A 14,223-nucleotide genomic window follows, 5' to 3' on the forward strand; every position below is an offset into this window, starting at 1 on the left:
GAGTGTGACTGTTTGAGGTTGTGGACAGGTGTCTTTTATACTGATAACAAGTTCAAATAGGTGCCATTAATACAGGTAACGAGTGGAGGACAGAGGAGCCTCTTAAAGAAGAAGTTACAGGTCTGTGAGAGCCAGAAATCTTGCTTGTTTGTAGGTGACCAAATACTTATTTTCCCCCAATAATTTGCAAATTACAGGCCTCATCTTTTTAAGTGGGAGAACTTGCACAATTGGTGGCTGACTAAATACTTTTTTGCCCCACTGTATAGGGCAGCAGCCTCGACGGTGCAGGGTTGAGTAACCAGGTGGTAGCCGGCGAGTGATGGCTATTTAACAGTCTACCTTGAGATCGAGAGACTGAAAAACAGCTTCTATCACAGCTTTGATGCACCTGTACTGACCTCGCCTTCTGGATGGTAGCGGGGTGAACAGGCCGTGGCTCGGGTGGTTTTTGTCCTCGATGATCTTTTTGGCCTTCCTGTGACATCAGGTCCTGTAGGTGTCTTGAAGGGCAGGCAGTGTGACCCGGTGATGGGTTGGGCAGACCGCACCACCCTCTGGCGAGCCCTGCACTTGCAGGCTCTTGGATGCACTTGGATGCTCTCAATTGTGCATCTGTAAAGATTTCGGAGGGTCTTAGGGGCTAAGCCAAATTTCTTTAGCCTCCTAATGTTGAAGAGTCGCTTTCCACCTTCTCCACAGCACTGTCCCGTCAATGTGGATAGGGGGGCGCTCCCTCTGATGTTTCCTGAAGTCCACGATCCGCTCCTTTTGTTTTGTTGAGGGAGAGGTTATTTTCCTGGCACCACTACTCACCACTACGCCTCACCTCCTCCCTGTAGGCTGTCTTGTCATTGTTGGTACTTAGGCCTAATATGGTGGTGCCGTCTGCAAACTTGATGATTGAGTTGGAGGCGTGTGGCCACGCAGTCATGGGTGAACAGGGAGTACAGGAGGGGGCTGAGCACACACCCTTGTGGGGCCCCTGTGTTGACGATCAATGAAGTGGAGGTGTTGTTTCCTACCTTCACCACCTGGGGGTGGCCCATCAGGAAGTCTAGGACCCAGTTGCACAGGGCAGGGTTCAGACCCAGGCCCCTAAGCTTGATGATTAGCTTGGAGGGTACTATGGTGTTGAATACTGAGCTGTAGTCAATGAACAGCGTTCTTACATGGGTATTCCTCTTGTCCAGGTGAGATGGGGAAGTGTGCACTGCAATGGCATCGACTGTGGATCTATTGGGGTGGTAAGCAAATTTAAGTGGCTCTAGGGCAGGGGTGGGCAAAGTTTTTGGCCCAAGGGCTACATCGGGATTTTGAAATTCAATGGAAGGCCACATTTTTTGGAGGACCAATTGTTTGTTAAAATGAATTTGCCAGTGGTCAAAGGCACTGCATGGCAGTGCTTGAGGCGTCACTAGAGACCCGGGTTCAATCCCAGGCTGTGTCACAGCTGGCCGTGACTGGGAGACCCATGAGGCGGCGCACAATTGGCCCAGCGTCGTCTGGGTTTGGCAGGCCGAGATTTCCTTGTCCCATCGCGCTGTGGCGGGCCAGGTGCATGCACACTGACACGGTCGCCAGGTGCACAGTTTCCTCCGACACATTGGTGCGGCTGGCTTCCAGGTTAAGCGGGCATTGTGTCAAGAAGCAGTGCGGCTTGGCTGGATCGTGTTTCAGAGGATGCACAGCTCTCGACCTTCGCCTCTTCTGAGTCTGTACTGGAGTTGCAGTGATGGGACAAGACTGTAACTACCAATTGGATACCACAAATCTGGGGAGAAAATAGGGCAAAAATATATTTTTATGTCTCACGGGCCGGATTGAAGTGCCCGGCTGGCCAGATGTGGGCTGTACACTCTTGGTCTCGGGTGTTATGTAAGGTAGAGGTGATATGATCCTTAACTAGACTCTTAAAGCACTTCATGATGACAGAAGTGAGTGCCACAGAGCGAAAGTCATTTAGTTCAGTTACCGTTGTTATCTTTGCTACAGGAACAATGGTGGACATATTGAAGCAAGTGGGGACAGCTGACATCGGATAGGGAGAGATTTAATATGTCCGTAAACACTCCAGTCAGCTGGTCTGCGCATGCTCTGAGGACGCGGCTAGGTACCCCGCCTGGGCCGGCAGCCTTGCGAGGGTGAGCACGCCTTACTCAAGTCGGACACGGAGAACGAGAGCCCACAGTCCTTGGGAGCGGGCCACGTCGACAGCACTGTGTCAAAGCGGGTGAAGAAAGGTGTTTAGCTTGACTGGGAGCAAGACGTCGGTGTCCGCGACGTGCCTGGTTTTCCCATTGTAATCCGTGATTGTCTGTAGACACTGCCACATACGCATCTGTGTGTGTGAGCACTCAAATACCTCCATCCCCTGTGTTTAAGTGCCTCTTTTCATTACAGTAGATAGAGGATGGAACCATATTGAATTGGGGTAGCTGTGCTTTTCTTATTCATGACCCTGTTTGACTGAGGGCTTAATTGGTTCTCTGCTGTTGGTTAGATTATTGATAAAAACTGGCAGCCTGGCCTGGCGCTGGGAGGGGAAAGATGCTGAGCTACAGTAGAAAGCCCAAATAATAAGACATACAGAGGTGGGGTATTTAATTATCTGTACAAAACAGTTAATCTGCAAGTACTTGTGGAATATAAAATACTTGCTTGATTCACTGTCATGTTTCCCAGTTTTTTGAAATACTTTGCAAATGCAACTGATTTCTATGTGAAAAGTGAAATGGTCTATTCATTCCTTTTCCATTTTAGTAGACAGTCTTATCCAGAGCAACGTAAAGTAGCGAGTGGATACATTTTCATACTTTTTCGTACTGGTCCCATGTGGGAATCGAACCCACAACCGTAGCATTTTAAGCGCCATGCTCTACCAACTGAGCCACATCATCATCAATGTACTCAATTACTGTATTGTGATGGAAAGTGTACAGGTACAAACCTTGATGACCAGCCTATGTACAATACGGTCATTTACATTTAAGTGGTTTGTAAGGACGGTACACCTCACAAAAAGTGGTTGTTTTCCATGTTATTTGATTAAGAAAAAGATTTAATTTAATGTGGATGTTTTGTGTCTTTGCCCATAACTTTGCACCTTTTTAATGTAAGTGTTTGAGAACATGGTTTTGTTCTTTCTGGATTCCATTAGAATGACAATCGCAAAGAAAGGGACAAGGCAACAACTCTTACTATTGAATCCTGCTAGATGCAGTTCTTAATTATACAACTACCTTATTTGCCAAAGCAGAGATGCTGGCCAAAAACCGTTTTGCCCATGCTATCTGTCCGCCAATACTGGTAAAGGCATACTGCAGTACTTAAAAAAAAAATGTTAGTATAAATATATTTTTAATTCAGATTTTTCAGGGGGTGCTGCAGAACCCCTACTTCCCGTGGTTATGCAGCAGGGGTGTCAAAATATATATATATATATATATATATATATTTTATATGTATATATAAAAATATATGCCATTTAGCAGACGCTTTTATCCAAAGCGACTTACAGTCATGTGTGCATACATTCTACGTATGGGTGGTCCCGGGAATCGAACCCACTACCCTGGCGTTACAAGCGCCATGCTCTACCAACTGAGCTACAGAAGGAAATCATTCCATAGAGGGCCTAGTTTCTGCAGTTTCTTTTATAGACCTAGACAACCAGGTGAGGGGAGTGCTTTACTAATTAGTGACATTAATGTATTAATCGAGTGTAAGGGAGGAGTGAAACCACACAGACACTCGGCCCTCTGTGGATTGAGTTTGACACGTGATCAACAGAGAGCTCAAAATATAAGGGACATTTTTGTCTTTATTTGTCTCTGGACTCCCAGCACTTTGAGGTTAAATGAGGTTAAAGTTCAGACTGTCCACTTTAATTTGAGGGTATTTTCATCCAAATCGGGTGAAACATTTAGAAATTACAGCACTTTTTGTACAAAGTCCCCCAATTTTAGGGGACCAAATATGTTGGGACAAATTCACTTATGTGTATTAAAGTAGTAAAAAGTTAAGTATTTGGTCCCATATTCATAGCACACTATGACTACATCAAGCTTGTAACTCTACAAATTTGCTGGATGCATTTTCTGTTTTGAGTTGGTTGCGTTTCAGATTATTACAATAACAGGGGAGGGTAAAAAAAATGTTGGATATATTTGTGCATCTGTAACTCTCACTCATCATTATTCACAATTCATTCCAGATGATCAGTATTCATGGTAGCATCCACATGACTGTAGACGTGTTTAGAAACATTATCTTCTCATTTAGAATAAAAGTGACTCCAAAATTACACACTACATTATTTACTATTTAGTTTTCCTCTTGGCCTAAAATCACTGTCTCAAACAGAGGATGAAAATAGACTGTAGACTTCTGACTCACCAAATATGTGACTGTTTTCTCTTCATCTGAACAGATTTGAGACCTTTGAGATAAACAGCTTCGAGCAGTTCTGCATCAACTACGCCAATGAGAAACTGCAGCAGCAGTTCAACCAAGTGAGTTTAAGTCTTATATTTATAATATACACTGAGGGTACAAAACATTAAGAACACCTGCTCTTTCCATGACATAGACTGACCAGGTGAAAGATATGATCCCTTATTGATGTTACCTGTTAAATCCACTTCAATCGGTGTCGATGAAAGGGAGGAGACCGGTTAAAGAAGGATTTTTAAGCCTTGAAACATGGATTGTGTATGTGTGCCATTCAGAGGGTGAATGGGCAAGACAAAATAGTTAAGTGCCTTTTGAATGGGGTATGGTAGTAGGTGCCAGGCACACCGGTTTGAGTGTGTTAAACTCAACAGTGTTGCAATTCTTTTCACGCTCAACAGCTTCCAGTATGTATCAAAAATGGTCCACCACCCAAAGGACATCCAGCCGACTTCACACAACTGGAGTATACATGCCCCTGATGAATTGAGGTAGCTCTTAGGGTGAAAGGGGTTGCAACTCAATATTAGGATGGTGTTCCTAATGTTTTGCACACTCAGTGTAGCTTTCTACCTTATATTCCAATGTTCAGTAGAGGAGACCTGAGAACTTCTAGCGGTTAACCTCATGACTCAACATGAATGTTTTCAAGTGAAATAATTCAGGACTTAGTCTAACTGATAACCTACTGTGCTGTAGCTCACTGTGGGACTGTCTCTCTGTGTCCTCAGCATGTGTTCAAGCTGGAGCAGGAGGAGTACATGAAGGAGCAGATCCCCTGGACGCTCATCGACTTCTATGACAACCAGCCGTGTATCGACCTCATCGAGGCCAAGCTGGGCATTCTGGACCTGCTGGATGAGGAGTGCAAGGTGGAGTACCCGGTCTTACATACATCATGTATTCGTCTTTAATCCTGAATTCTGTCCTTGCTCCAGTAGTTCTTAACTTCTCTTTTTGGGATGCATTAGCGGGGAAGTGTATATGAACAATTGGCTACTGGAGGAGTTTTAACGCTGAATGCACTTTAGCAGTCACAGGTGTTTTAACAATCTCCTGTGTTTTGGTCTGGAGGGAGCAGAGCGGAACACACTGCGGATCCCTGCGTTTTAAACCTCTGGTCTCAGTTAATGGGATTCATCCTGCATTCATAGGTGCACAGTGTGGCCTGCGTCTGTTTTCCCCTGCCTGCATCCAGATTGTTATCGGAGTTGAGGACTTTGCAACAAAACTGATGACTTATTTATTTCACTCATCCTCATCCCACAGCCCTTTGAAGTTATTGACGATCATTTGGAACAACCTCAAAATAATTGTTATTCTGAGCACAGCTAACCTGGATAGAAAGTTTTGGTTTCCTTCATGGTTTTATATAATATTTCTCCTTTATTTCCCCCTCACCTGCTGCTGCTACAGGTGCCCAAAGGGACAGATCAGAACTGGTGCCAGAAGCTGTACGATCGCCTTTCAAGCAGTGTCCATTTCCAGAAACCACGGATGTCCAACATATCTTTCATTATCATTCACTTTGCTGATAAGGTGGGTAGACCCAGCCTAGAGACATGTTTCACATGAAAAGCACCTGTACGTATGGCTCTTCAGTTAGGTGAAAATTGACCTGATGCTAGGCTGTTGGTTCAAATGTCATTTTGGCCGGGAAATCCTATTGTTTCTGTCCTTAAGCAAGGTTGTGTGTTTAAACCAAACTGATTCAGTATACCTGGCTGAATAATTGGGAACATCTACAAATTGTGCTATTCAAAGGACCTGACATGAATCACTCTCATTGCAGGGGCTTTGCCTGAAAAGAGCTAATATGATTATCCCATGATGACTCATCAGAGAGGCTTTGTGTGTTAGTATTATTGTGAGTGATCTCATTGGCCCTGCAATGTCACCCCTCCTCCTTATGACACATACACAAGCTCTAATTAACTCAAAGAGCAGCGCTCCTACGCAGAGGAGCTGGCACTACGTAGAAAGGACGGCCTGTGTGTCTGCCTAAAGTGGGTCATGTAAACAGATGAAAGGCAGGCAGCTGTAGCAATGTCCTTTTATTTACCGTGGTAATTTCCGTGAAAAGCTAGGGATGTGAGTGGCTAGAGTGGGACGAGAGAGTCCTGTTAATGTAGATAGGATTTCCCCAGCTCTCCTCTGTTAAGATGGTATTAAACCGATTCCCTTGGGGTGTTTCTCTTCGTCTAACTCTTCGAGTGAAAAGGAGTAGGATCTGCATTCAATTACTGTTCTTCCTCTCTCTCGCTAGTTGTACAGTCGTGGCCGGAAGTTTTGAGAATGACACAAATATTAATTTTCACAAAGTCTGCTGCCTCAGTTTGTATGATGGCATATACTCCAGAATGTTATGAAGAGTGATCAGATGAATTGCAATTAGTTGCAAAGTCCCTCTTTGCCATGCAAATGAACTGAATCCCCCAAAAACATTTCCACTGCATTTCAGCCCTGCCACAATAGGACCAGCTGACATCATGGCAGTGATTCTCTCGTTAACACAGGTGTGAGTGTTGACGAGGACAAGGCTGGAGATCACTCTGTCATGCTGATTGAGCTTGAATAACAGACTGGAAGCTTCAAAAGGAGGGTGGTGCTTGGAATCATTGTTCTTCCTCTGTCAACCATGTTACCTGCAAGGAAACACGTGCCGTCATCTTACTTTGCACAAAAAGGACTTCACAGGCAAGAAGGATATTGCTGCCAGTAAGATTGCACCTAAATCAACCATTTATCAGATAATCAAGAACTTCAAGGAGAGCGGTTCAATTGTTTTGAAGAAGGCTTCAGGGTGCACAAGAAAGTCCAGCAAGCACCAGGACTGTCTCCTAAAGTTGATTCAGCTGCGGGATCGGGGCACCACCAGTACAGAGCTTGCTCAGGAATGGCAGAAGGCAGGTGTGAGTGCATCTGCATGCACTGTGAGGCGAAGAGTTTGAGGATAGCCTGGTGTCAAGAAGGGTAGCAAAGAAGCCACTTCTCTCCAGGGAAAACATCAGGGACAGACTGATATTCTGCAACGGGTACAGGGATTGAACTGCTGAGGACTGGGGTAAAGTAATTTTCTCTGATGAATCCCCTTTCCGATTGTTTGGGGAATCCGGAAAAAAGCTTGTCCGGAGAAGAAAAGGTGAGCGCTACCATCAGTCCTGTGTCAAGCCAACAGTAAAGCATCCTGAGACCATTCATGTGAGGGATTGCTTCTCAGCCAAGGGAGTGGGCTCACTCACAATTTTGCCTAAGAACACAGCCATGAATAAAGAATGGTACCAACACATTCTTTGAGAGCAACTTCTCCCAACCATCCAGGAACAGTTTGGTGACGAACAATGACTTTTCCAGCATGATGGGGCACCGTGCCATAAGGCGAAAGTGATAACTATGTGGCTCTGGGAACAAAACATCAATATTTTGGGTCCATGGCCAGGAAACTCCCCAGATCTTAATCCCATTGAGAACTTGTGGTCAATCCTCAAGAGGCGGGTGGACAAACAAAACCCCACAAATTCTGACAAACTTCAAGCATTGATTATGCAAGAATGGGCTGCCATCAGTCAGGATGTGGCCCAGAAGTTAATTGACAACATGCCAGGGCGGATTGCAGAGGTCTTGAAAAAGAAGGGTCAACACTGCAAATATGAACTCTTTGCATCAACTTCATGTAATTGTCAATAAAAGCATTTGACACTTATGAAATGCTTGTAATTATACTTCCGTTTCCCATAGTAACATCTGACAAAAAATTCTAAATACACTGAAGCAGCAAACTTTGTGGAAATGAATATTTGTGTCCTTCTCAAAACTTTTGGCCACGGCTGTACAATTTCAAACAGCCTGCAACCCTATCTGTGAGAAAGAGGACAGAGCAGGGGTGTGTGTGACACCAGACTGCCTAAAGGCTGGGGCTTCTAATGGACAGACAAAAGGGAAGGACGATAGACTGACTGACTGACGGAGGGATTTCCTTGTTATTTTACATAGGACTTTTTTATAAATAAACATTGTTTGCTAATCTGGTACATCTTCTTTTTCCCCCCATGTTCAGTAAATGCTTCTGTTTAAACTGCCACATGCTTTAAATTATTCAATGGACCGCTGGATGTTTGTTGACGGTTCCTGTAAGTGCATCGCTGTGGGACACAACAGCAGGACTCTATGGGCCACCTGGGATTTGAACAAACAACCCTCAGTCCCTATTGTACATAATTACCATAGTTGATTTAAATGTTTGCTAATTGAGTTGTCAGTTTATATGACTGTGAAGTGTAGTCTGTTATATACGTATATGTATGTATATCTCTGTTCCCCTCCCGCCCTTGGCAGGTTGAGTACCAGTGTGATGGCTTCCTGGAGAAGAACAGAGACACCGTCTACGAGGAACACATCAACATTCTGAAGGCCAGCAAGGTGAGATAAAACAATGTCATTAGATCACTACCCCAATGACACAATCATCAAAATGCTTCTAGTGGACACTTCAACTCACACTGAACAGCCCACTCTGACCACTTAAATGCAGAAACCATGTCGCAAAGAATTATGTATTTAAGCTCTAACTCATTTAACCGTGTGTGTGGACTCTTCTTTCTTGGAAAAGCAGCACCGTAAAAGTTTTTTACCAAATTAGATTACTGCCGAAAGAGGCTTCAGTTTTGGGATAGAGTGCAACGACGCAAAAGAAAGTAACACGATTTAGAAAGTGGCAAGTTGGAAGCATTTCACAGGTTCATATGATGGGAAGTATAGCTCCTATCAGATATAGTTGTTGTTTAAAGCCAGACTGACAACTTGGCAACGCTTCACATGAACCCTGAAGTTTAAATCCTGATTTACATTCTCATTAGAAATACATGAAACGTAAATTAAGATGTCAGATCAAAATTCTTTGTAATTGTAAATGTAAATGTAAAATTCTAATATATTGCAGATGAATTGTCACACACACACACACACACACACACACACACACACACACACACACACACACACACACACACACTTTCTAGAGATCCGCTGACTCCTGCCTCTCCCAGCTAAACTCAAACTGCTTGATTGGAACCTAATTTCAGCTCATGTTCTCTGCATGAACTTTTTAACTGATTAAGTGGTGAGAGCCAAAAGTGCATTAGCTTTCTCAGTCATTTCTGTTCAGTTCCACCTCTCTGCCACTCTCTTTGGGACAAATACCAACTTTAGTTCACTTCATCTCGTATTAGGCATCTCATATTCAGCCCTTTCTCTTTCATCCATCTCGTCTCCCTCTCGCCAAAATCCTCTCCTCAGCATTACTAATGCAATAGCCATTAAGAGTGTGCAAATGAGAAGGAATATTGAGAGGCAAGGAGAGATTTCATATTTTATGTTCTGTCTAAAAGCATCTTGTCTGTGCCAAATCTATTCAGTATCAGAAAGGCACCAAGCTCCATTGAACAGCATGGATAGGACCGAGTTTGGGAAATGCTGCAATAAGGTTTCCTAAACAAAATCAGTGATAAAGACATAGCACGTCTCAATATTGTACAATATGCTGTGCTGCATTTTTTTGTCTCATTTCAACTGATTTTTTAATGTCAATTTTGATCAGTAGTTGAGAACTTGGCAAGAGCCCCTAGCTTGTTTAAACCCCCCCATATCTAGCTGACAGTGATTCAGAAACCGATCAACATTGTAGAGCCTTGGAGGTCATGTGAGGGTCATGAAACTTCCTCCAGCCGATAAGTCTTTCCTCAATGGACCATTATTATCATCTCGCACAACCTGAAAGCCCTGCTAACTCTGAGGTACCTGAGCTGTACCCCAAGCCAGAGGAGGTGGAGGGATCAAGGAACCTCCATGAATCTTTGATAGAAGTCCAATCCTGCTTACAGAGCATATTGTTTGCAAAGTGATAAAGGAAACATTTTCCGAAAGGAATGTCGTGTTAATTTCAGATTTTTTTGTTGTTGTTGCAAGTTTGGCATGAGAGAATAGTTATCAGTATGGATGGTGGGACTACACTGCAGTCTATTAGTACTGTTTTACCGCACCAGCCTTATCTGTGACTGAGATATTATTATGCTATAATCAATGTTCCCTCTGCATCCACCGCAAATACGTGGATGCTGCTGCTTGACACTCAAATTGTTCACCTTCACTGGTTCTGCTGTGGAGATATGACTACAGGACCATCCTGACAGACGCCTTAATGCTGGTTTATTGACGTCCTGTTCAGCCATGCTTTTCATTACTGTAGTCTCATCAGTGTTCTTTAACACACCCGCCCTGCCATTACACTGGATCCTACAGTACAGCACTATGCAAAAAATATATCTTATGAAAAATATTTTTTTGTGGAAATTCAACGCCACTTTTTTTGTGCGGGTCGGTGAATTTATGTTGTTATCCGGCTGTAAAATGGCTTATATCATCTGTTTTATGCTCATTTGTTTTGGATGAAACAATCTGATAAACATATTAATGATGTTCCCCCTCTCCCAGTTTCAGCTCGTGGCGGATCTGTTCCAGGACACTAATAAAGACGGAAGCAGCTCCACGTCTTCTTCCAGCAAGTCCTCCAGGATCAACGTGCGCTCAGCCAAACCGACACCTAAAGTCCCCAACAAGGAACACAGGAAAACCGTGGGCCACCAGGTTAGCATCCTCTGTGACACCATCATGAGTTCAATCAGTGTGCCTTTGGACAGGAGCCTGTCTGTGTCTGTGTTAGTGTCATAGTCATTTTCTTAACAATGTCTTTAACCTTTCATTAGGAAGCAATGACGTAACAAGTCTGTATTTTTACAATGATTGGTGGGATTAAACAGTTTTTTTTGTCAAACTTAGCATTTGCAGTACTTCTCATCCTCCGTTCCTCTGTGCACTGTAGTTCCGCAGCTCCCTGCAGCTTCTCATGGAGACCCTGAATGCCACCACCCCCCACTATGTGCGTTGCATCAAGCCTAATGATGAGAAGGAGGCATTCTCGTGAGTAAATATTTGTTTTTCAGTGACGGTGTACAGTTGAAGTCAGAAGTTTACATACACCTTAGCCAAATCAAATGTATTTATAAAGCCCTTCTTACATCAGCTGATGTCACAAAGTGCTGTACAGAAACCCAGCCTTAAACCCCAAACAGCAAGCAATGCAGGTGTAGAAGCACAGTGGCTAGGAAAAACTCCCTAGAAAGGACACACATATATTTAAATTTAAACTCAGTTATTCTGACATTCCTGACATTTAATCGTAGTAAAAATTCCCTGTCGTAGGTCAATTAGGATGACCACTTTATTTTAGGAATGTGAAATGTCTGAATAATAGTAGAGAGAATGATTTATTTCAGCTTTAATTTCTTTCATCACATTCCCAGTGGGTCAGAAGTTTGCATACACTCAATTAGTATTTGATAGTTTTGCCTTTTTAAATTGTTTAACTTTGGTCAAATGTTTTGGGTAGCCTTCCACAAGCTTCCCACAATAATAATTGGGCAAATTTTGGCCCATTCCTCCTGACAGAGCTGGTGTAACTGAGTCAGGTTTGTCGGCATCCTTGCTCGCACATGCTTTTTCAGTTCTGCCCACAAATTTTCTATGGGATTGAGGTCAGGGCTTTGTGATGGCCACTCCAATGCCTAGACTTTGTTGTCCTTAAGCCATTTTGCCACAACTTTGGAAGTATGCTTGGGGTCATTGTCCATTTGGAAGATCCATTTGCGACCAAGCTTTAACTTCCTGACTGATGTCTTGAGATATTGCTTCAAATTATCCATTTCATTTTCCATCCTCATGCTGCCATCTGTTTTGTGAAGTGCACCAGTCCCTCCTGCAGCAAAGCACCCCCACAACATGATGCTGCCACCCCTGTGCTTCACGGTTGGGATGGTGTTCTTCCCCCTTTTCTCCCCCTTTTTCCTCCAAACATAACGATGGTCATTATGACCAAACAGTTATATTTTTGCTTCATCAGACCAGAGGACATTCCTCCAAAAAGTACGATCTTTGTCCCCATGTGTAGTTGCAAAACGTAATCTGGCTTTTTTATGCCGGTTTTGGAGCAGTGGCTTCTTCCTCGGTGAGCGGCCTTTCAGGTTATGTAGATATTGGACTCGTATTACTGTGGATATTGATACTTTTGTACCTGTTTCCTCCAGCATCTTCACAAGGTCCTTTGCTGTTGTTCTTGGATTAATTTGCACTTTTCGCACCAACGTACGTTCATCTCTAGGAGACCGAACGCGTCTCCTTCCTGAGCGGTATGACGGCTGCGTGGTCCCATGGTGTTTATACTTGCGGACTATTGTTTGTACAGATGAACATGGTATCTTCAGGCATTTGGAAATTGCTCCCAAGGATGAACTAGACTTGTGGAGGTCTAAAAAAATAAATAATCTGAGTTCTTGGCTGATTTCTTTTGATTTTCCCATGATGTCAAGCAAAGAGGTTACTGCAATTGACTCAAATTATGTCAATTAGCCTATCAGAAGCCTTTGGAAGCCCATCAGAAGCTTCTAAAGCCATGGCATCATTTTATGGAATTTTCCAAGCTGTTCAAAGGCACAGTCAACTTAGTGTATGTAAACTTCTGACCCACTGAAATTGTGATACAGTGAATTATAAGTGAAATAATCTGTTTGTAAACAATTGTTGGAAAAATTACTTGTCATGCACAAAGTAGATGTCCTAAACGACTAGCTAAAACTATAGTTTGTTAACAAGAAATTTGTAGAGTGGTTGAAAAACAAGTTTTAATGACTTCAACCTAAGTGTATGTAAACTTCCGACTTCAACTGTATGTAGGCAACAGAATACGGAAGAGTGTGTGTGTCTTGTCTGTCTCATGTAACTTCTCTGCTCAAATAGCCAAGTTGTTTGGATTAGCAAACTTTTTCATGTTGACTGAAAAATCTTGCTCATTTTTAGTGGAAGAGGTGCTTTTGGGACTTCTGCACCCACCGGTACAGTATTACTGTAAACAAAGAGGGCTCTGTTCTGTGTGTATGTTTGTGTACAGTGGGTTTAAGAATCAGAAGCCAACTTCTTACCGTGACTGGCTTCACTATTCAGATCTTGGAGCCTAATATGTGGTCTGCCATTCTTATTTAAACGTGGTCTGGTCATTGTGAGGTAATTTTTCTTATGTATACAGAACACTAATAAACATGCATGGAGTCGTGGGAAAAGACAAACAGGAGAGAGTACTGTGTGTGACAGACAGAGAGAGAGACATAACCTGCGTGTGCTGTTTGTTCTTTGGTTGCCTAGACCCGAGTGTAGCCTGAGGTGCTGATTCTGTCTCTTGCTGAATAACTCTCTCAAGTCCTCTGACTCAATAACAGATTCTCTTGCTCACAGTGGCACAACCATGTTGACTGTTACCAGAAACTCCCGTCCAAAATAAAGACTGCTTTTCAATAAACAATGTTGTCTTGATAAGCAGTGTTGACTGGGGCATTTAAGCCAGCACACTAGATATCCTAGGTTGTTGTTTTTCGAGGTCGATTTAAAGAATTGTCTTGTGTTCTAATGCTTTTCTACGACAGCACACATTGTCGACAGGACAGAAGGAGAGGTCAGGTTATGTTGCCATCTTCTTGATGCATTCTTTCGCACAAATGCCTCTTCAAGGTCTCTAAATCGAATGATGTGCCTTGGTCACATGCTGTGGCTGGACTTTAGCAAACATACAGACGGCTGTATGTAGGGACACAGTCAGTCTACCCAGGCAGCACCTAGCTGACTAGCATTAACCACCTCTCAATGCTTCTGTCTTCTGCCTAGTGGAGA

The 14,223-nt window shown here is 43.3% G+C and overlaps 1 protein-coding gene across 2 annotated transcripts in view; it reads left to right on the forward strand.

Moving 5' to 3' along the window:
* The window catches only part of myo5b (myosin VB), an 83,006-nt gene that overhangs the window by 45,015 nt on the left and 23,768 nt on the right, over positions 1-14,223 (forward strand). For both annotated transcript variants that reach the window (XM_035776398.2, XM_035776399.2), the window contains exons 11-16: positions 4,433-4,514; positions 5,184-5,324; positions 5,869-5,991; positions 8,788-8,871; positions 10,942-11,094; positions 11,330-11,427. In XM_035776398.2, the coding sequence (XP_035632291.2) occupies positions 4,433-4,514; positions 5,184-5,324; positions 5,869-5,991; positions 8,788-8,871; positions 10,942-11,094; positions 11,330-11,427 (681 nt within the window). The remainder of the gene's footprint in view (positions 1-4,432; positions 4,515-5,183; positions 5,325-5,868; positions 5,992-8,787; positions 8,872-10,941; positions 11,095-11,329; positions 11,428-14,223) is intronic.

This window comes from Oncorhynchus keta, chromosome 9, assembly GCF_023373465.1.
Source record: "Oncorhynchus keta strain PuntledgeMale-10-30-2019 chromosome 9, Oket_V2, whole genome shotgun sequence".
Classification (NCBI taxonomy): Eukaryota; Metazoa; Chordata; class Actinopteri; order Salmoniformes; family Salmonidae; genus Oncorhynchus; species Oncorhynchus keta.